The sequence below is a fragment of the Ochotona princeps genome, chromosome 19, assembly GCF_030435755.1.
Source record: "Ochotona princeps isolate mOchPri1 chromosome 19, mOchPri1.hap1, whole genome shotgun sequence".
NCBI lineage: Eukaryota > Metazoa > Chordata > Mammalia > Lagomorpha > Ochotonidae > Ochotona > Ochotona princeps.
This window is the reverse complement of record NC_080850.1, coordinates 6,896,649-6,919,198: the sequence shown is the minus strand read 5'-3', so window position 1 is coordinate 6,919,198 and position 22,550 is coordinate 6,896,649. Positions and strand designations below refer to the sequence as shown.

At 34.7% G+C, this 22,550-nt stretch overlaps 1 protein-coding gene across 4 annotated transcripts in view; it reads left to right on the top strand.

The window, feature by feature from the left end:
• The window catches only part of RANBP17 (RAN binding protein 17), a 282,863-nt gene that overhangs the window by 7,739 nt on the left and 252,574 nt on the right, over nt 1-22,550 (top strand). For 3 of the 4 annotated variants that reach the window (XM_036497037.2, XM_004587435.2, XM_058677578.1), the window contains exons 3-8: nt 3,088-3,178; nt 9,688-9,854; nt 13,999-14,064; nt 17,713-17,817; nt 19,532-19,697; nt 21,926-21,999. In XM_036497037.2, coding sequence (XP_036352930.2) covers nt 3,088-3,178; nt 9,688-9,854; nt 13,999-14,064; nt 17,713-17,817; nt 19,532-19,697; nt 21,926-21,999 — 669 coding nt within the window. Of the gene's footprint in view, nt 1-3,087; nt 3,179-9,687; nt 9,855-13,998; nt 14,065-17,712; nt 17,818-19,531; nt 19,698-21,925; nt 22,000-22,550 lie in introns of those variants that run through there. The other variant, XM_058677579.1, reaches the window with a different exon arrangement.

Here is a 22,550-nt window from a genome sequence, read left to right as displayed (position 1 = left end):
AAACATGACATATTTCAGAAGTTGTTTAACCATTTAAAAAAAATACGGAAACAGCCGATGATAGTTGATTTTCAAACAAGAAAGGACTACTTGCCTGCCTGCCTTCTAGCTATTCTTAGCTGTTCATTACACAGTCATGTTAACAGGTAAATGCAAAACTCCAGAGATTTTTAAAGCACTGTACTGTTTATTTAGTTTATATGCATGAATCAGATAGCTCATTGTTTAGTTGAAAAGGCATAGATAATTGTATACCTAAAGAGCTTTGAAATGATATGGTGAGCTCTACAGAAGAGACTATGATTTAGGCCAGAATTGGCAAGCATTTACTGAAAAAGATCAACTGGTAATTGTTTTAGTCTTTTGTTAGCCAAAAGGAAGATTGGGAGTATTTTAAGTATGTCGGTAACAAGAGAAATGTAATCTCCACAGTTTTGTTGATGAAATTCAAAATATAGTGACTCAATAAAAGTTCATTTAACAGGTTTTTTTTTCCAATTATAGGGATCTTCTATTGAAAGAAATAAAGCTATTCTTTGGAGAATAACATTTTAGTTAGTCAAAGTTCATAGTTGTTTTTTCTTGTCAGCATTGTTTGCATATGTTCATATGTCAATTCTGACCTGTAAAGAAATTTAATGTATTTCATATCTTTTCACGCAGATAGGTACTGTCAAATCCTAATATCAGTTCATGAGCATATGATTTCAATTAAGCATATTCATTACTTAGAAGACATTTATAATTTTTATTAAATCTTGATATTTGCCTTTTAGCAGGTCATTCTATTTCAGATTAATTACTTCTAATTGAACATTAGGTGGAAGTTCTTCAATTGTATTGTTAAATGGATTTTGAACTGTGGAAGTTTGCTTAACATTTGCTTCAAGGTCTGAAATTGCTGTTAGAGTTCAGAATCAAGATTTTGCTACTCATTTTAGCTTTCCAGTGTGGAAAGTATATAGTAGCAACTGTACATTACTTGTGATTCAAGCAATATTAGTTATTATTGAAATGACTTTATTGCAGTATCAATTCTGTATGTAAATGTCAAGAACTCTTTGCCTTTTAGACAATTTTGTAATTTTAGGTTAAATTCACCAAGGGACATTATAAAGTTTGACCCAAGAACTTATTCCCAAGGCCCCTTAGTGTTGAACAGTAGAGGTTTGTTCTTCTCACTCAGAAAATTTTAGTTAATATCAGCCCTGAGCTAAAAAAAAAAATTGCTGTAAAACTTTACTGTGATAAAGTATTAAACTATTGTGTGGTAGGCAAGTCAGAATATTCCACTAATGTGTCTCAAAGAAAGACTGAAGAAAAAATCACAAAAGTGAATGGAATATACTAGCAGTGCTGCTGATTTATTAACTTAGATAATTTTTACTGCAAATATCTGCAGATGACTAGTGCAGTGAATAACCATAGATTTCACCAACGTTGCTTTTTTTATATAGTCGTCTTAAGTGGTCCAGTGAAGCTTTTTTTCTGCTTCATATATTGGTGCTGTCAATTAAACATAGATCTTAGCAAGAGCTACTTCAGCTTAGATTGACAATTCCTTTGCTTCGTTGAAACTTTTCTGATCTGAAATTCTACATAGACTTTTCATAGAGACCAATTTCTTTGTCACTTCATACTGAACACTGACTTCTGTAATAGAAAGTAAAGATAGCATTGACATGATAAACTATGTTGGTAACATCAGTCCACTTGTAAGAATGAAGGAAAACCTTTCCAAATTATTTGTCTGGGCCTACCACCTCTTGAGCGTTCATTCTTACCAAAAGGCTAGTAAATCTTAAGTTTATTCTCTCTGCACACGCAGCTTGGGCTGCTGGGATAAAGCAATAGTGATTTAATTGATTCACAACTGTTGAGTTAAACAGATAAGCCACTTGGAAATTTAACTTAGGTTATAACTTTATTTTTGTAAAGAAATCCGCTGTGATAGATATTTAAGTTTTTCTGCTTTTTTGAATGCTATTTTCTTGAGAATTGGGAAGATTATAGTGAGTACTTAGTCTTACATGAACATATATTGTGTTCTTTTAGGACAGCTATACTGTCATTGCTTTAAAAAGATTGCTTTGCCATCTAATTCTATAACAAAATAATCCAAATTCTATCATGCCCTGAAAGCAATTTGAAGTCTATTTTTATTTTTTTGTTTTGGCTTAGTGGATGTGCTCTGGTAGTAATGAAATATGCATGTCCTGTCATGGCAATGTCCGTAGCACTCTAGGCACTGAGGAGCTCTGACTGCTTTCACTGTGCACTGAGCAACCACAATAGGAAGAACCAGCACCACGCGTGGACGCTGTCCTGCCATCAGTGTGCAGGCAAGCCATGGACTACTTGTGAACACTGAAATTTGGATCTCATGTTTGTTTTTTTTTTTTACAAGTCACAAAGTTTTTCTCCCAGCTGCTTAATATTGTAGCCACTATTCTTAGCTCAGAGGCTGTACAGAAACAGGGTTTGGTCCGTGGACCATAGTTTGCCAACCTCTGGGTCTAGGGAAAAAAAAAAAAAAAAAGAGGAATCATCTTTGCTAGAAATTCGTAAGGGTGAATAACTGGTCTGAATTTTAAAGGATGAGCATCTCTGTACAGAGTTTCAATATACTGTGAAGACATTTGATGAGGAAGGAGGTCAGGATGGGGAAGGATGCAGAGGAGCTGAAAGGCTACCATGTTCACAGCATTGTGGAGAGCAAGCCAGATGACTTTGAAGAGATGATCAACAGCCAGATGTGTATGTAGTGGTATGTAGCGTCTAGATTGTGCTAGGGGTACATTCTTTGAACTTGCTTATAGTTATTTATTTCTCCTGCTTGCTTGCTGTTGTCTGAGATAACTACCTACATTTCCCTTGCTTCCCTCAACTAATGACCCTCATGAGGGAATGTTTGCAAAAATCTACCCGTATTTATCTGAAGTGAACATGTTTTATCAGTTATATTTAAACTGGAAAGAATTCTCACTAGTACTTAGAAAAAAGTTCCTCTCATTAAAATTTTATAATTTTATAAAATTAATTATAATTCCATTTGTGATAATAATAAGTAAAAATTATTCTTTACAGACCTCCTATGCTCAGCTTCTTGCAGCAACATGTCTTTCAAAACTTGTCAGCCGGGCCAGTCCTTTCCCTGTTGAGCAGAGGATAGATATCAGTAAGTGTTTTAAAGTACTTGTTGTAACAAATGAATTGTACTGTAGATGATTTTTTTTTCATTTTAAGTGTTGTAAGCTGTTATCATACTTGGAAATTTTGAATCTGTTTTTTTAGAGGTATGTGGCCAACTTTCACTTGCTAAACCCAAAGCAATATGTAAGTGAAAGTATTTTGTAATTGAATAATGAACATAGCTAACAATTTTATTATATGTACTTTTTGCTAATACGGATGCTGTCTCATTTTGTCTACTAAACAAAATAATTTCCTTACAAATAAGGAAATTAGATTTAATAGACTCTTTGATGTACTGAAGGCCACGCATCCAAGTAGGAAGTAGAGCTGTAATTCAAGCCTGTTGAGTCTGTGTAGGATCCATGCTGTTAGCTATTAACTTGGTATGCAGCTAAATAATAGGAAAATAAAATCAACTGTCCAGAGTATCTCAGAGGCAGTTTTGCAATCGTTTTGGATGGATGTAAATTCCTGTTTATCAGGAAGATGATTTGTGTATGTATGAATACTGCTTGGTACTTACTGCATGTGAGAAACTGATTCTATAATAAAAGTATTTTTCAGAAGCAATGATTGTAAAGTTTTTTGCATGGGTTTGTGTGTAAGTGTATCATATATGGACAAAGCTCTAAAAGTTGAGTAATGGGACTTTTTATCTGTGCTTATACTAAAGATAGATTGTTGACTCCTTGTTTGTCTCCAGCCTCAAGATAATGATTTATCTTTCTGTATTAGAAAAATTAAAATGTGTGATTGATATTTAATTCAAATTTGAAAAGTGAAAATCACACAATGAGGTTATTTGTCTTGTTTTTTGCCTCGTTTTTTTGAAAGTTTTTTTGTAATTTTTATTTTGAATTTTTGAATTTTATGGTACAATTTCATAGTCTGGGATCCCACTCCCCCCTTTTGGTGTTTTCCTAAGCACTCTGAGTGCTAGGCACTGTACACAGCACAGAGGATTTATCCATGCCCTAATGGTGTGTAAGAAAGCAAAGGAGATAGAGATAGAGAGAGAAAGAGCGTGAGAGCTAGAGATGTATAGTTTAAAAAATAAGGATTTGGGGGGTGGGCAAGAAGAGTTCTGGATCTCACCCAGTCTTCCTCTAGCATCAGTCCTAAGGAATGGATTTTGTCACAAATGGGACACTGGAGCCTGGTGAGAAAAAATAAATAAAAAGGGTTGGTGGTTAATGTACTTTAAAAAAAATAAGGATTTGAACCATGTAAGTCCACTTCATGCAACTAGAAATTTTACTAGTTTGATTTTTTTCACACACACACATTTTAAATAGACTTGATTTTTTTTTAGAGAAGTTTTGTATTTACAGTGAAATTAAGTAAGAAAGTATAGAAAGTTCCTGCATACTTCCTCTCTGCCCCCACCTTACTTCATCACTATGGGCATACTTTTATTCTGTGGATTCTGAGAAGTGTATAATGACTTATATGTACTATTGAAAATAGTTTTACCACCTGGAAAATCCACTGTGCTTTGCCTGTTCACCTCTTGTTTCCACAATGCCTGATCTTTTTACTGCATTCAGAGTGTCGTATAATTAGAATCAAAGTTTGTAGCCTTGGCTTCTTTGATTAAGTGATGGGCATTTAAAGTACTTCTAGTTTTTTGTGACTTTATACGCCATTTCTTTTCAGTACTGAATAATATTTCCTTGTGTGGATGTATTGCAGTCTGTTTTCTTGCTGAAGGATATCTTTGTTGCTTCCAAATTTTGACAATTCTGAATAAAGCTGCTTAAAAACGTGTGTGGGGGGGTCTAGTGTGGTGTGTGTGTGTGTGTGTGTGTGCGCGCGTGTGTGTGTGGGGGGGAAGGCATGTTTTCAAATCCTTTGGGAGTGACTACTGGATAAAACAGTTTTCCAAAGTTGCTGAACCATTTTGCATTCCCACCAAAAATGAATAGTAGTTCTTTCAGTTCTGTATCTTTGCTAGCATTTGATCAGTATCCTGGATTTTGGCTGTTTATTTAGATGTCTGGTTTTGATTATTATGGTTTACTAGTTATTATTACAAGGTCTTATGTTGTTATTTTTAGCCAACATATTTCATTTTCTGTGTTGGCTAATGTAAACAATATTATATTTTTAATTTTAAGTTCCACTTTTTCAATGCTGATAGAAGAAAATGATTGACTTTGGTCTATTAACTTTGTATCTTGTAGCCTTGCTGTAGTCCTTTATTTAGGATTAAAAAAAACAAAAAACAAAAAACAAAAAAAACAAGCTTTTTCATGGTACAGGTCCAAAAGAATCAGGGATTTCCCCTTCTATCCTCCCCATCCCTTCTCCAATTTAGGATTTTTGGGGGGGAGATGTGCATTCTTTTTGGATTTTAAATGGATAGTCCTGTCACCTGTGAGCAGGAGTTTTGTTTCTTTATTCTCAGTAGGTATATCTTTGGTTTCCTTTTTTTGTCCCATTGCCCTAAGACACCAGTATGACACTGAAAAAATTTCACAGCTGGGAAAGTTTCATCTGTTCCTTGCTTGTTAAAATGTTATTTTCAAAAAAACATGAATGGATGTTATATTTTACTAAACGCTTTTTTAAATGTCTATTGCTATCATTATATGATTTTTCTCCTCTGCCTCTTCATGTGATGAGTTGCATTAATGTTTGAATGTTGAGCTAGTCTTGCATCCTTACCTGGGACAAATATTACCTTTTTGTGAAACTTATTTCTTCTTATACATTGTGAGTTTTAATTTGTGACTATTTTGTTGAGGATTTTTGCATCTATGTTCATGAGAGATACTAGTCTGTAGTTTTCATATATCTTTGACTGATTTGGATATTTGAGTAATGCTAGCCTTATACAATCAGTAAACTTTTGTAAACCCATCTATTTGGGCCTGTTGCTTTCTGGTTTGGAAGATTATTAATTATTGATTCAATTCCTAATAGGTGTACTCATTGTTGACTTGCTTTTGTACTTAAAATGAATGCATTCTTTAAAAACAAAAATACTGATGTTCTTCAGCTTAAGATGGTTTGGCTGCCAATTTTTATTTACTATAAAAATTGGTGGGAAGTTAAAGGACATTCTGTAGAGATCACACTTTGACTTTTCATGTTCTCCTAAGCTGGTAGTTTACAGTGCCACATGCTTTGTCAGTGCTGTGCAGCAACAGATAATCCCAGCTGCCTTTCAATCACATGATCACAGCTACTACCCTAGTACAGTGCTCTGTGTTGCTAAGCTGTGATGTTTTAGTAGGTTATATGTATTAAATGAAATTTTCAGCCTAAAGTATTTTCAACTTTTGATGAGTTTCTCAGGACGTAACCACATTGTAAGTCAATGAGTATGTGCTCAGAAACTTTTTTCAAGAATAATAATGCCTCATTAAGAAAAATGTGTGAAAAAGGAAGAAAGTAGACATCTACAAGACTTTCGCAAACTAAGTCTAGTCTTAGAGGACTTTCAGACAAGTGATGATTGGTTTCTTTTATTTGCTTCTTTAGTTGGACTTAACCACTTTTGTTTCTGCATGTAAAATATTTGTCAAGACCTGATATATCTAACTGATATTGCCAGTAGCATGATTGATGTGAGTTTGAATGTACAAGGCAAAGAATGGCCTTAACAATTATGTTGTTGATCTTACATCACATCAACTCCCAAATCGTGTCATTCATTGTATGATCTCAGTCTATAAATCACACTATCTCCCATTATTAATTCTACCTCTGTGTGTTTACCACACCACGTTTTTTACATTTATTAGAAAAATTGATGTCTTACTGTTGCTTATCAGTGAAGTACCATTTTCTCAGCTTAGTGTTGTAATTCCTTTGTGAGCTTAGTTTTGAAGGGCCAGATTTTGCCAGAAAGTCTTGCCCTCATGCCGTCTTATTCCTGCCTTGGTGCCTTTTCTTATATTTCTTTCCCCTAGACTGGAATACTATTCTTTTGATGTTCTGTTAAAGTGAAAGTATAGTTTGAGTTATGTATGTAATCCTTCCTCTATTCTACCTTTCCTGCTTTGAAACAGAATTGTTGACCTAATTTGTACACAATAAAGTTGTTTTAAATGTACAATTATTCTTGACAAATTTACTGGAGTTTAAGGTCATATGTTTATACTTAACTAGAAATTGCCAAATTGTTTTCCAAAGTGCCTATATCATTTTACTTTCTCACTAAAAATGTACTAAAGTTAAAATTTCTCACCATCTCCCATTGGTTCTCTCCCTTTCTCCATGTTTCTTTCCCTTCCCAAGTAGTTCATTAAGCTGCTGTCTTGGCAGAGATTACAGCTCATATTTTAAGTGTTCTTGATATTTGGAATTGTTTCCATCAAAGCACTTTTGAGGTAATTACTTTCTCTTTAATCTTTTGCCAAATGGCGTGACTAGCTTTTGGGGCCAAAATATAAATGGAATATTTTTCTTTCTATTTATTTATATTTCATGAATAAACTTTGTTGCCTCTTTATTACCTGATATCAGTCAGCTGAAATGCATGTTTCGTATTAGTTTTCCATAGTGTACTGGTTTCTTTTTTTTTTTTTTTTTTTTTTTTTAATTGTTAATTATTTTGCATTATGTGACAGTTTCATAGGCTCTGGGTATCCCCCCCTCCCTCCCCCTCCCCTCCCCCCGGTGGATTCCTCCACCTTGATGCAGTATTACAGTTCAAATTCAATCAAGATTCTTTCATTGCAAACATATACCAAGCATAGAGTCCAGCTACTTATTGTCCAGATTGGTTGAACAGTTTCTTGGGGAGACCTTTTCTGGTCTGAAGTTTGAGCTGGCAGAATATCATCACAGTCAATTAAGAGTCCCAATATAACATCAACAGCAATTTGCAATGTTATGGAGTTGACATGGTTTTGAGTAACCAGTGTATTAAAAAGAAAAAAAATAAATAAAAAAAAAAAAAAAAAGGAAAACAAGTCCTAGCCACAACCTATGATTAGCTCATTGACATTTCAATTTAGTTCATATACAGGACCGGCTGCTCTATACCTTAAAGTATTAATCCAGTGACTGACAACTCCAGCAATGATCTACGAATTTGGACTTAAAGTTTTAAGTTACTAATACTGTAGTTTTAGGATTTATGTATATTTTTTGAAGATGCAGAGGTACAAAGAGAGAGTGAAAGAGACAGAGATAGTAACAGAGAGATCTTGCATCTGCTAGTTCACCCTCCAAATGGCCACAACGGCTTGAGTTGAGCTGATCTGAAGCCAAGAGCCAGGAGCTTCTTCTGGGTCTCCCACAGCAGTGCAAAGGCCCAAAGAGTTGGGCCTTTCTCCATTGTTTTTTCAGGCCATCAGCAGGGAGCTGAATTACAAGCGGGGCCCATATGGAATGCTGGTGCCACAGGTAAAGGATTATGATGCTGACTTCCAAATTACGAATACTATAAAATGTATGATTTTATAAGTATGTGGAAGCAGCAAACAAATACAAAGTTAAAACAAACTGGGTCAGTCACTTCACATCTTTGATCTTCATGTTTTTGGATCTGATAAGCAATGATGGTAACACACAGTAGTAGGATTTGCCCATTGCTATTAGAGTCACATAAATGTTATTTCATGGGAAGTACCTTGTAATTTTTAACATCACGAATGCTAAATAGTGCTATGTCATATTGTCATATAGCCATTGGTATGCCTTTTCCTAATCATTTGGACCGTCGGTGATGAGATTTCTTTTACTTGATTGGAACTTACTGAATTGGAACAGTCTTATAGTTCATATAAAAAGCATCAGGATATTTTACATGAAACATTTGGTTATAAATCTCAGAAGTCAGTACAGTGTTGTTTTTTTCCTGCCTTAGGTAATGAACTTACTTTTATGAGGCAGCCTCTTTGCTTAGGCGGTCTTGAAAAGTGTACTTACTGGTGGCTAGTTTTCAGTCTGAAATGTGGTTTGTCTGCTGTTTGGTTTCTTTTAGTATGAAGTTGAGATCTCCCTGTTAGTATTACCACTTCCATATTCTCTGTTTAAAGAATTTCAAGATGTTAAACATTAATTGATGCTAATCCACTGGATTTTCTTCTATATTCAGAAAGGCCCATCTCCAGACACATGATTGCATTAAGTTTCCACCTTTCTGGTGCCATTTAGGGGACTGAATCTTTAACACATGGCCTTTGGAAACATCCAGACCACAGCAGGCTGAAAATAACCTGCAGTGAAATGAGATAACTACTAGATGGTTTTGTGTAGCTTGGGTCATTTGACCTGGTTGCAGTTTTGTGCATTCATCTAGTATTTTTTGTATGTAAAATCTTACAGAAAGTATTTCTCATACTCAAATTATCCAGTATTATATCTAATGCATTGAAACAAATGTACTTTTTCAAAACAAGGCATATTGAAGAAGCTGCGTTGAAGGAAAGGGATTGCTTTTTTGTTAAAGAATACATCATTGTTTCTTCTTTTTCTTTTCTGTTTTTCATTATGTGTCTAGAAAGTTCAGATGATCACAGAATATTTTCTTTGTAGGAAACTACATTCTGAATTATGTGGCATCACAACCCAAGCTGGCTCCCTATGTCATCCAAGCCCTTATTCAAGTCATTGCTAAAATTACTAAATTGGGGTGGTTTGAGGTTCAGAAAGACGAATTTGTCTTCAGAGAAATTATTTCTGATGTGAAAAAGTTTCTTCAGGTAAGAAGGCATTATTACATTATCAGAGAATCACTACTTGGTTTTATTAGTTTAGAGACTGTACTACTTGTAGCTACCAATACCTTATTAATTATGATTTATTATTTATCCTCTGGGTTCTATATTGTTTGCTATTAGTAAATGAAGACTGTTTTATATATAATTTCCAAATCAAGAATACAAATTATGTTTTCTAATTCCAGAAGTATATGTTCTTTCATTTTATAACATGTTGGAGGGATCTTTAAACATTTAGAAAATTTTGTGTTATGGAAAACTATGCAATTTAAAAATGCTTTGCACCAAAAGAACTTTTTAAAAACTTTTTTATAAAAGATTTGTTTATTTTTGTTGGAAACGCCTATTGACAGAGAAGAGAGAAAGAGAAAGATCTTGCATTGGCTGGCTTACTCTCCAGATGGCCTCAGTGCTTGGAGCTGAGCTGATCCAAAGGCAGGAATGAGGCGCTCTTTTGGGTCTCCCTTGTGAGTGCAGGATCCCTAGACTTTAGGCCATCCTATTTTGCTTTCCCAAGTCACAAACAGGGAGCTAGATGGAAAGTAGAACAAATGGAACATGAACCGGTACCCATATGGGATGCTGGTGCTTGCAAGTGGAGGGTTAACCAGTTGAGCCATTATGCCCTCCCCATAATTCTTTTTTCTTTTTTTTTTTCTTAAGATTTATTTATTTTTATTGGAAAGGCGGGTTTACAGAGAGAGAGAGAAAGCGATTCAGAGAGAAAGATTTTCTGTCTACTGGTTCACTCCCCACGTGGCCGCAATGGTTGGAGCTGAGCCAGTCTGAAGCCAGAAGCCAGGAGCCTTTTGCAGGCCTCCTGTTTGGGTGCAGGGTCCCAAGGCTTTGGGCCATCCTCGACTGCTTTCCCAGGCCACAAGCAGGAACTGGATACCAGCGTTTGCAAGGCAAGGATTTAGCCACTAGGCTGCTGCTCAAGGCCTCATAATTCTTTTTTTCATAAACTTTTTGAAGTAATCTCATATGTCATGTACATACGTGACATTTACAAAACATACAAAGCATATATATATATATATATATATATGAAACTCGTATAGTGCTTTTCATGTGTCATCTAATGTAACATTCTTTAAAATCCTGTGAAATGGTTTCCTTTGGAGATAATTGAGGCTAAGAACTTATATAATGTCATGCAGGGACCTAATAGTGCATAGATTTGCAATTCAGTAATTTTGTAACACTGATTAATTTCATTTTTATGTTGTTCCATACCAACCTCACAAATTTCTCAACAATGCTTTTTAATTTAAGTAATTTCAGTCATAGTGTATGCACATGCAGTACTTGTTGGGCCAGACCTAATCCTGGAGCTTTCAACTCAGTATGGCTCTCCCACGTGGGTGGCAGGGACCCAAGTACTTCAGCCATCCCTGGCTTTCTCAGAATGTGCATTAGCAGAAAGCTAGAATCAGTAGTAGTACGGTTGGGGCTCCAGTACAGATGTTCTGATATTGGATGTGGGCATTCTAAGTGTCTATTGTGCCAAAACCCACTCTAATTCAAATAGTTAAAAATTTAAATGTTTCACAAAAACACAATCCTTAATTTCAGCAAAGTTTAGTTGCTTCTAGTTGAGGGAGCCGTGACCTGTTATAATCACTAAAGAATAAATTGAGACATGTTCAGTTTTAGTTTATTAGTAGTTAGAGATAGTTTGGATGTTAATATTTTACTTTTTATGGAATAATCTTTAAGTAAATCTGTTTAAGATGTGAATTTACCATATAGCATAATGCTAGAAGCCTCAGTATATGGAATGTTAGATTATTTTATTCTTGTTGCTGATTATCTAAAACTGGGCTCTAAAATATCCTGCCTGTAGGCCACATAAGACCTGCAATATCATTTGGCTTGGGCCTGGCTGGACAACCACAGGCAGGACGTAGAATTTAGTAAATGTATAGCAAACTCCTTTTTAAAAATAGTTTTATTTATTTATTTGAAAGTTAGGGTTGGAAACAGAGAGAGAGAGAGAGAATCTTTCATCTGCTGGTTTACTCCCCAGATGGCCACAGTGACCAGGACTGATCTGGTCTCCCACGTGAGTGAAGGGGTTGGGGGGGCCTAAGAACTTCAGACATCTGTGGCTTTCCCAGGTACATTAGCAGGGATCTGCATCATAAGTGGAGCAACTGGACTTGAACCAACACGCATATGGGATGTTGGCATTATACATGGAAATTTACCCCACTGTACCATAAAGTCAACCCCCAATTTTTAAGTTGATAATTTTGTGTGACCCATAGATGATATTATAAATATTCATATGACCCTTGATAGAACAGATTCGCCCCTCTTGACTTAAACCTTTGGATAACGATGTACTTTGGACAAGTACATCTTTAATTTTTAAGAGATCAGATTACACTAGGGTGGAAGAATAGTTTAGTGATATGTGAGCTTCTTGCTTTGTGTTTATAATTTTAGCTAACACAGTAGTACTTTCCTTCTGTCATTTACTACAGTAGTTCATCCAGAACCATTCAAGTAGACGAGAATAGATTTATTAGTAACTTTAAGAATGATTTGAAAACTGAATGAAGTGCAATTATTCTTGTAGGATAAATGTCTCAGATTTTCATAACTGGTAGGCTTGACTTAAGCTAGGCTTTTGCATACTGTTAGAAATTTTAGACCAAAAGAAACAGAAAATGTTTGTCTTGAAAAATTATTATAATGTCAGAACATTAAGCACTTTAAAATAGTACCTCATGATTTGTTTGGGTACCTGCAAATAGTACCTCATGATTTGTTTGGGTATCTTTGCTAACAATTGTTTTAAGTTTGTTCAACCTTTAATGATCTAAGCTTCATTGCATCCTCTTTTCTCTGTTACACTTTTATAGTCCTGTGGCTATCGCACCTCAAACATATTTATGTATGTCCTGTACACATATATACCCAGATGGTACTACTATCATCTAAGGCAGTGCTAGTTCAAATTGGTGGTCTGCAAGAAAATAAGATGCGAAGCTGTGCTAACCAGTGTGCTTAGTGACTCAGCTGTCCTATACTCTAGCACACACTCTTTATTTTGTCATGGACCTATGCCAAACCATTGCAGATGAGAGTCAAATGTATAGACAGCCAGTGGGTTCCTCACAGACTACTCTAGCACCACATTGAGAGGAATGTTGACACTGTACATAGATGATGGGATACATGAGTGGGTGGGGAATTTAGAGCCTGTATCAGACACTCACATGAAAGGCTAGCGAACATTAAAATGAAAAAATTCTGTGATATATTTTGTATTAATTTATTTCTGAAATAATTTGACCTTAATATGCCTAGTGACCAGTATAGTTAGTTATATGATAGAAGGAACAATTGTAAAGTGTAGATCTGAAAAACCCATTTAATATTTTTATGATTATACTTTTATAATTTTCACTCTTCTGTATGATTTTTGCCATAGTGCAGTTTGTTAGTATCCCTGTAAAGGCTGAATAGTGATGGGAAGTTTTAAGGTTAGCTTGGAATCTGATGAAGTTAAGGCCACTGTAGATGCCATGGAACCATATAGCATGTTGCTTGACTGTGTTGAGTACTTTAGATGCCTTCATTATAAGCACATGGCAGTTGCATATACATATACTAATAAGCAGTATTAAAAAGATCTGGAGGATGTTATCTGATACTAGATCAAGGGATTTGAATTCTTTCCTAAGGTTTTTATTAATTTATTGTTCACAGCTATCCCAGTAGGCTTTATGTAAATTTATAGAGGGAAAAAAATGTTGTCTGCTCATTCTTATTCATGGTCTCACGAAAAGTATTAAACAAATTCTTACATTTTGAAATTTAGTTTATTATATGTCCTGAGATGCTACAAGCGTTTCATATAGTGTCATGTAGCTCAGAGGAAGGTGAACCTTCCCTCACTCCATTTCAGTTCTTTGTGCACAAATCTATTCTTCAAAAGCAGAACTTTGAAATTCTTTTATTTGTAGAACTCAGTGGATTTTCTGCATATTTTAAAAGATATGTTATTAAGTAAATGTGACTTTTTCTACTTACTTATTTTAAGTATTATCTGGTTTACACGTTAAAACCAGTCACATGACCCCACTTAGGCTAAACTTGATTATTTTCTTCAAAGGGTACTGTGGAACACTGCATAATAGGAGTAATAATCCTTTCTGAATTGACTCAGGAAATGAATCTGGTAAGCCTTTCCATCTGATGCAACATCACGTTCACTTAAGTAATGCTGTTTCTTTCCTGCTTTTATTTGTGGCAAAATGTGCAGTCTGTCTAGCAGAGAGAGAGAGCGAGTGTGTGTGTGTGTGTGTGTGTGTGTAGTGTATGTGTGTGTGTGTTCGTGGTAGAGTAATTAAGTAGTGTAATACTTTTGTGTTACTGAAAATATCAACATTAATAGAAAGTATTACAAAGAACAGGGAATTAGTGTCTGTTATATGACACTTAAAGAACTGTCATTTTCTGTATATACATAATACTAGCAATATGAAATAAAATATATATAAAAGAGAAGCAAGCTTTTTTCACTTACAAGTAAAGTAAGTGATTTGATGAATTGATTTCCTACAGTGAATACGTGGAAGGACTTAGCAAAAAGCAGGCATCCTGGTGCTTTGCACATTTTGGGTTGGATTTTCACCCTGTATAGGAAGTTTTTGGAAGCTCTATCTTACTCAGAGCAGTGCTTTTATGTACTCAGCAGCGGAGCACATCATTACCTGTTCCATTCACTTTTGTGCTTAACATGCTTCTAAACAGAACTAAAACAGACTGGGTAATACATGGCATAGTTTTCTTTATTTTTATTTTATTTTAAGTTTTTATTTAGTTATTTGAGAAGCAGAGAGTCAGATAAAACTGGTTCACTGCACTGGTTGACATTCAGTGGGATATGGGCATCCTTAAGGTCTTAGCCACTAGTCTTAATATTTGCCCCTGAAGTAATTTCACAATAAATTTTAAAACTGCCATCTTCTTGAGTGATATGTATATGTGTGTATGGGGACACACATATAGGGAAAGCTTGCATACCCAGTGCCACTTGCCAGCTACCTTTGAAATAACTGTATAGCCATTGGCATTCAAAAAAAATCCAAAATAATGATTTCTACTTGTTTTCAAGTAGAAAATAGAAAATAGTTCTAGATTTATAGGAAATTTTTGGAAGATTTAAAGTGATCCTTGAATTTATCAAGGCCATCACTTCCCTCTGCTAGTGCCCCAGTGTAGATGATGATTTTTGTCTAAGTATATTTGTGTGTGTATTTTCTGTGATTATTTTTCTACCATTAGGACCTGTAGCAATGCTGTCTGTCAAAGATGTTGTGACTGGAATATTGTCTAATACTACTAAGCTTTGTAAACCTGTGTAAAGACCCGTGGCTTGCTTTTTTTTTTTTTTAAAGTACATATTGCAAAGCAAGTTTAGTATGAAGCTTTACTTCGTGAAAGTAAAGAACACATTAACTCCATATGTTTGTCCTCTAACATTTCTGACTTTTTGCTAATGTTAAAGCTAGGAATTTTATTTATTTCTTGCTTTACAACATCATAGACCTGTGCTGCCCTGGAAGTATGAGTTTGCTGCGTGAGATTCTAAGTGAGATAAAACTAGACAATACTTTAGTGCATTTCTTTCACATAAAGACATTATTCTACATAAGCCAATACCACTACTATTAGAATTTAAAAAGTTAACGCTGTCACATAACTATGTTCCAATCTTATGCCTTTTCAAGCTGCATTAGTTGTTCCCAAAATATCCTTTCAAGCGAAAGGAGTCAGTTTAAAATTTTGCTCAAGTTCTATTAATCTCTTCAATCTGGATAAACTCTTCCATCTTTTTTCACTTTTGTGATCTTGACACTTCTGAGGATTGAAGGCCAGTTGTTTTATAGAATGCCCCTCATTCAGGGATTGTCTGATATTTCCTCAATATTAGATTTAGATTTCTATGTTTTTATCAGGAATGTTCCAGACATGAAACTGGCTTTTTCACTGCCTTCTTTCAGGAGCACATGATTTGACATGTGGCATTACTGGTAATGTTCACTTTGATTGCTTAAATAAGATGGTTTCTACCAGTTTCCAAACATAGTAGATTATTTTTTTGATCTTTTTAATTAATAAACATGTTGTAGGGAGGTATTTTAAGATCCTGAAAATGCCCTATCTTCCTCAGACCTTAAATTTATTTATTTATGCATATCACAATTAGTTCCTGGTTTCCTGTTTTATATAATTGACTATAATTCATTGTTGATATTATTTGTTTTGGTAATCCAGTTTTCCAAGATTTGGCCAGTAAAGTTCTTCACCCTTTCAAGCTGATTTTTGTATTTATTTAACATTTCTTCACCACCTTGAAATACTTTGTGTTTTGTTGGCACAAAGTGTCCCAGGTTTATCTTACATAGCTCTATAATTTTGATGTTATGGTAGCAAACATTTCTGTGAAGTCATTTTACTCAGTTTAATTTAATAATATTTTCAGTTTGAACTAATATTTACTAAACATTTCTGAACCAGGCAGCGAGATCGGTATTGCATGAGGAAAAAAATATATATATATTTTAGTCTGATCTGAGATAGCTAAATGCATATGGTATCAGTAATAGAATGTAACTTTCAAGAGAACAAATCAATATATGATTTTCCTAGAAACTAAAAGGATTTTTTTCAAGGTATCCTGCTGCTTTAGAAGACAGTGTACTTTTCCTGGGGTGTATTTAATATATTATCATCAAAAGGTAAATGGCCTCTGCCTGATCTATAGATGCAGTAGGAAACAGATATGCAATCCGTTTCTTCTAACCTTGGTATTTAAATAGTTAACCCAAGCAAAGAGAATGGAAGCCTTGAAGATACTTCTGGATTAAGACATGGATTTATATTTTAATCCACTACTTTCTACAAACTTTTTAGCTCCTTAAACTGGTGGAACTTTACCTGTGAAGTGATAGTAATACCTGTTTGCAGGGATCTTGAGATTAGATAAACTACTAGTATAGTACCTGAGACACAGAATGTGGCTAAAAAGCCAAGTGCCTTATCTCCAGGGCAAGGGTATGATAGTGAGATTATGGTTTAAGATAATGTGTCTCTAAATGCAGATTTTCTCATGTTTTAGAAAAGGATAGTAAGTACCTCGGGTTAATTTTAGAAAGTAAAATAATATATAAAGAGGAGTTTATAAATTGCCATTGTAATGCTATGTGCTCTTTTGCAGTCAGGAAAGCATTCTTTTATATACTGAGGGAAATATTGTTGAGAGAGATATTAATGTGTGATTTAAATTGCAAGAGGAACCCTGGAAGTGCTGATTCAGGTCTTACACCCTGGATACAGTTTCTAGTAACTTGCAGTGATCACTTTTGACTTACGTTGTATCCATGTGTTATGAGTAGATGTAACATTTAACAGCAGTGTAAATTGTATGTTGGAACTTAGAAAATATCAGTCAAATTTTGAATTCACTCTTTTAATTGATACACGATTCAGGAATTGATAGTATCTTATTTTGATAGCATATATTGTTTTGTAAGCTTTCTTTTTGATATTTTGTAAGATTTATTATTTATATGGCCTGTGAAAGTGTGATCAACTCCACCTTTTAATTTTGGAATCAGCATGGTTTGTATGAAGAATACTAAATTCAGTCACTCTGGAAACTTCTTAATCTGTCTCTGTGTGTAGTCTCAAGTCATTTATTCTGACAGTTTTTAAAAGTCTCTTACTTCATGCTTTAAAATTCCTTAATCATCATTTCACTCTCGGTACAATTTTACTATGCTTTTGTTGGGTCTGATTAGATTAACTCATCTGTTTTTAGGTTGATTATTCTAGACCTACAGCAAAACATAGAAAAATAGCAACGTCATTTCGTGACACTTCCCTCAAAGACATTTTCGTTTTAGCGTGCTCTCTTTTGAAAGAGGTAAGTTATAATACAGTTTTCATTTAAAGTATTTAGAAATTTATTTAAGTTTCAAAAGGATTTCAAATGGATTTTCTCCCCAATTTTGCCTTTTAGAAAAACTGTTATGACCAGTGTCAATTTTCCTTACCCAGTATATGAGGTAAAATGCCCAAGTAATGTAGTAATTTGTGTTTAGGAAATAGTTTGTCATCCTTCTGTCTTTTTAATTGCAAGAGCTAGTTAAGTCTTTATTTAATTGCCCATATTTTAGTAGGGTGCAAATTGAAAATGATGGTAAGCTTTCCTAATTTATCAGCTATCAAAATTTATGGGTAGTGTGGTCAAGATAGTTTAATAATTTCTTTGAGAACTGATATTTCCCATTTATACTTCTCACAGTTTGAATATTAATGGTGTTCATAATCATGTTCTGTTCTTTTGTGGAATATAGGATTTTTATCACAATTCTGAAGCTTGTTAACTGGCAGAGGATAGCATTCCTATGCTCCACTAGCACTAGTTTCCACTTCTTTTTATTCTGTGGGACAGGTTGAATATTCCTTGTATGAAAGACTCGGGACCACAATTGTTTAGATTTTGGATTTTGGGATATTTACATAGACTTTACCAGCTGAGCATCTCTGATCCAAAAATTGAAGGTCTGGAATATGTCAAACCAGACCCTCTGTTACCTTTAAAATTTCTTACTAGCAAGGGAAATTTTAACATTCATAGAACTGCTTAGAGTAGCACGGAAGTCATCAACCACTTAAAAACAACTCACAACTAATCTTACTTCACCTCCATTCCTCTCAGCTGACTTTTCTCTTTTGTTTTTTTTTTAATAATTTCTAACTTAGAATCCCAAGTTTTCTGTTTCATCTGTAGATATTCATAGTGTGAATTTAAATATGTAATTTCTTCTGTTTATGTTAAAATGGTGATTTGATGGTCAGGCTTATTTTCCAGAAGCTTGTGAGTGTCCTTCCACATTCAAATAATTCTGGAAGCCTTTTTAGATGAATATGAAATTTTTATGCATGAAACTAACCCAGTTTTTCTTGAAGTATATTACATATTTAGTTTGTTCCCAGCCACCTGTGAATTAACAAATCCTGTACATTTATATAATTGTGTTACATATAATCGTAGTACTACCTCTTATATCCTTAGAAGGTAATGTATAGTAGGCAGTTAAGAATAAAAGCTTTTATTCTGATTTTACAAAATGAGATTTGAAAATGTCTGTTGTAGAAATTTATGGGTAGTGATTTTACTTTTTTCTCAATACATGGAATAATATAATGTTTAGATTATTTGTTTATTTTTCTGGTATTGAAGATCTTTTTTAATTTGTGCCGTTGAAAATTGTGAATATGGGAGCAGACTTTTAGTCTAGTGAATAGGATGTCCCTGTTCTAATAGGAGGACTTGGTTTTGATTCCTGTCTGTGGCTCCTGATTGCAGCTTAACTGCTGATGCAAACCCTGACAGGCAGTGAGGATGGCTCTGGCAACTCAATTCTGGTCACTCAGTTGGAGATGGACTAAGTTTCTAGCTTTGGTCCAAGCATAACCTTGGCCCTTGCAAACATTTAGAGAGAGAACCAATAGTTGGGAACTTCCTCCTTTCCTCTTTGTCTCACTTTTGTCTCTCAAATGAAGAAATAGATATATAAGTAAATAAAATAACTGATGTATTTCATAATGTTTTGATTTTGAACTTTTTTCAGGTGTTGGCCAAACCTTTAAACCTTCAAGATCAATGTCAACAAAATCTTGTCATGCAAGTTTTGAAACTGGTCCTCAACTGCCTTAGCTTTGACTTCATTGGCAGTTCTGCCGACGAATCTGCAGATGATCTTTGCACAGTGCAGATTCCCACAACTTGGAGAACAAGTAAGAACAAAGTTTGGTAGGAGAGATGATCAATATAAAAAGTATGTAATTAAGTAGTGTAATTGCCCTGTGTGTAGTTATCTCTGCTTTTTGCTAGGAAATCAAAAGAGCTCAAGAGGATTTGTAATTCACAATAACTGCTGATGTAGAATTCATATCATAGTAACTCATTGATTTTGGATAAGAAGTTAAGACAATTTTAGAACTAGATGGAAAACTGAAAGAATAAAGAGCTGTGTTTTGAGACATACAGATAAACAGTTGAAGAGGATCCAGGAGTTGGCAGAAAATGTCAATATATTTTTTCAGAGTTACAAAGAGAATGAATTAGAGTAAATGGCTTAGTGTAACTTAGTTCTCTCAAGGATCATAAGAAAAAGCCTGCCAAGATGTTGGCACTCAGATTACTGCTGACTTCATGTAGGGGGAATAGGTCTGAAAAGACTTGGTAGAAAGCATACATTCTGCAGCCACCTTGGGATCTTCTCTACCACCTGAGCAATTAGGTGATTACCTTCCCCCAACTCTGCTTGTACTGTCCTCTTGCTTCCCATGACTAGAGCCTGAGAAATGAAACAGGAAAAACTTCAGATTCATGAATACCAGATACCATAGAGAAATACTCTAGATCTTATGAAAACTTCTAATATGGAAATTGAAGAGTAAAATAGCAGAGTGAAAGATTTTTGATTGTGTTGAGGGGCTTATAAAATAGACCATGAAATTTAAAAAGTCATAGGCTAAAAGCATGTGTTTATGTAAAAGTGGGGTACGAATAAGATTGGAGGATTATATCAATATGAGTTTCCTGATTGTTCTGTTATACTCTGATTTTACAAGAATTTACCGTGGTAGGGAACTAGATCAAACAGGGGTCACTATATTATCTCTTGCAACTACATATAAATTTAAAATCTTAGAAAAGGTAAAATCTCATTCACTATATTATTGAATTCAGTTGATGTTGATGTCTCTACTAAAGCAATCAAATGAAGAAAATAGTGACATAACGTATTATTTGAAAATATAGGTAATTCTATAGCTGTAAGAGTATAATGAAAAGTAGATGGAATGGGATAGCTTTTTAGTATTATTTTTGTATCCTATTTCAAATGCTGTTACTTTAACACAAATAAAAAATAGAAGCTTTTTCTAATTAGGAAATGCTCCACAGAAGTAAGAACCTTCTTAGCTAATTAATTTTTCTGTTGAAGAAACAGACTCAGTTGCTCCTACTAAACTGTCACAATGCAGATACTTCTGACACTAGATGTCTGAGCGCTTCCCCATACCACACTCAGTCTGGCTGCAGCAGATACCAGCTGGGTCTCCTCTAATCAACTGCTAGCTGACACTGTCTATCTGAAAACACCATTAGATCCCACACATGAGGACTACATCCTCGAGACTGACCTCCTGCCTCACTCCCTGTGTGTGCCCAGATGGGTTTTGCCTATGCTTCTGACCTGCCTTCTGTAAACTGAGGTTCCCTCTCAGGTTTGAGTAATCTGCTCAAGCATCTCATAGAACTCGGGAAAACACATTTACTGATTTATTACAAAGGACATGACAGAGGATCAGATGAGATGTGTAGGGTGATACATAAGAAAGGAACTCTTGGCCCTCTGTGGTCACTCAACCTTATAGAAACCTTCACATGTTCAGTTCTCAGAAACTCTGTTCTTTTGGATTCTTATGGAAATTTAATTATAGGGACATGACTGAAGCGTGGACAGCTATGATGATGTGATTGGACAAAAAGGATATGATCTAATGTTGATTTAAAATGAGTGGGTAAATCCCGAAAGACCTCTGTCTTCAGATTATTTATGTTCCTCCTGGTTCTGGGAGAGGATTCTTTATCAGATGGGCATCTTATGATATAGATCATATGACTATGTAGATCAGAGACTTTCCTTATGGTCAGTTCCAAGATGGGGGAAATATGGGAAACATTAGTTTCTGTGACTTCTTGGGAAAGGAGATCTCAGCCAGAACCATGGACAAGGTTTATTTCCTAACATTACAAATCTGTCTTTGTATTTCATTTTTCAAAGGACAATAGAATTTAAAATAGAAATAGAAAATAAAGTTTAAAAGAAGGAATTTAGATGGTCCTAACTTGGCAAGTGTACAGAGGTTTAGTTCCCAGTTTATATGACACCTATTACTTTGTTAAGATTGTTGAATTGAAAATGATAATGTTAGAAAATATTTTTTTTCCCTAGTTTTCCTGGAACCAGAAACATTGGATCTTTTCTTCAATCTGTATCATTCACTTCCTCCACTACTGTCTCAGTTAGTAAGTAAAAGTCATTGATTACTTTATTAAAAAATACCTGTGATTTTTTAATTAAGAGATAATTATATTTATTTCAAAAAATTTGTAATTTCAAAAAATTTATTTGTGAGTTTGATTGGGTTTACCTCTCATAAGAAATTCTTTTTGGAGTGTGTGTATCCATGAATTTCAAAGTTTCTCGGCATTAAAATAAGCATAGTTCTTAACTCCATTTTCCACAAACTTTTTGAAATACCTTCATATGTTTCCACACACACAGGGTCCGGACTCACTCCACCTGTCCTTCCCTTCTCTTTTCCCCTTTAAGCTTTCTCTTAGCCTTGCTTGGCTTTATTGTCTTCAGCTTGAGGAACACTCCCCATCAGAAACCTCTGAAAAAGAAACAAAGGCGAACTACTCGTTTTATTTTGTATCCATCACTCCAGATGCCTTTTTTAAAAAAATAAATATTTCCATGTAGAAAAGAATTCTTGAGATTGTATGGTTATGTAGAATTTGAGACTGTGGTTTCCATCTTTATAGTCAGAAACAGATTTGGCAAGGCTAAATTG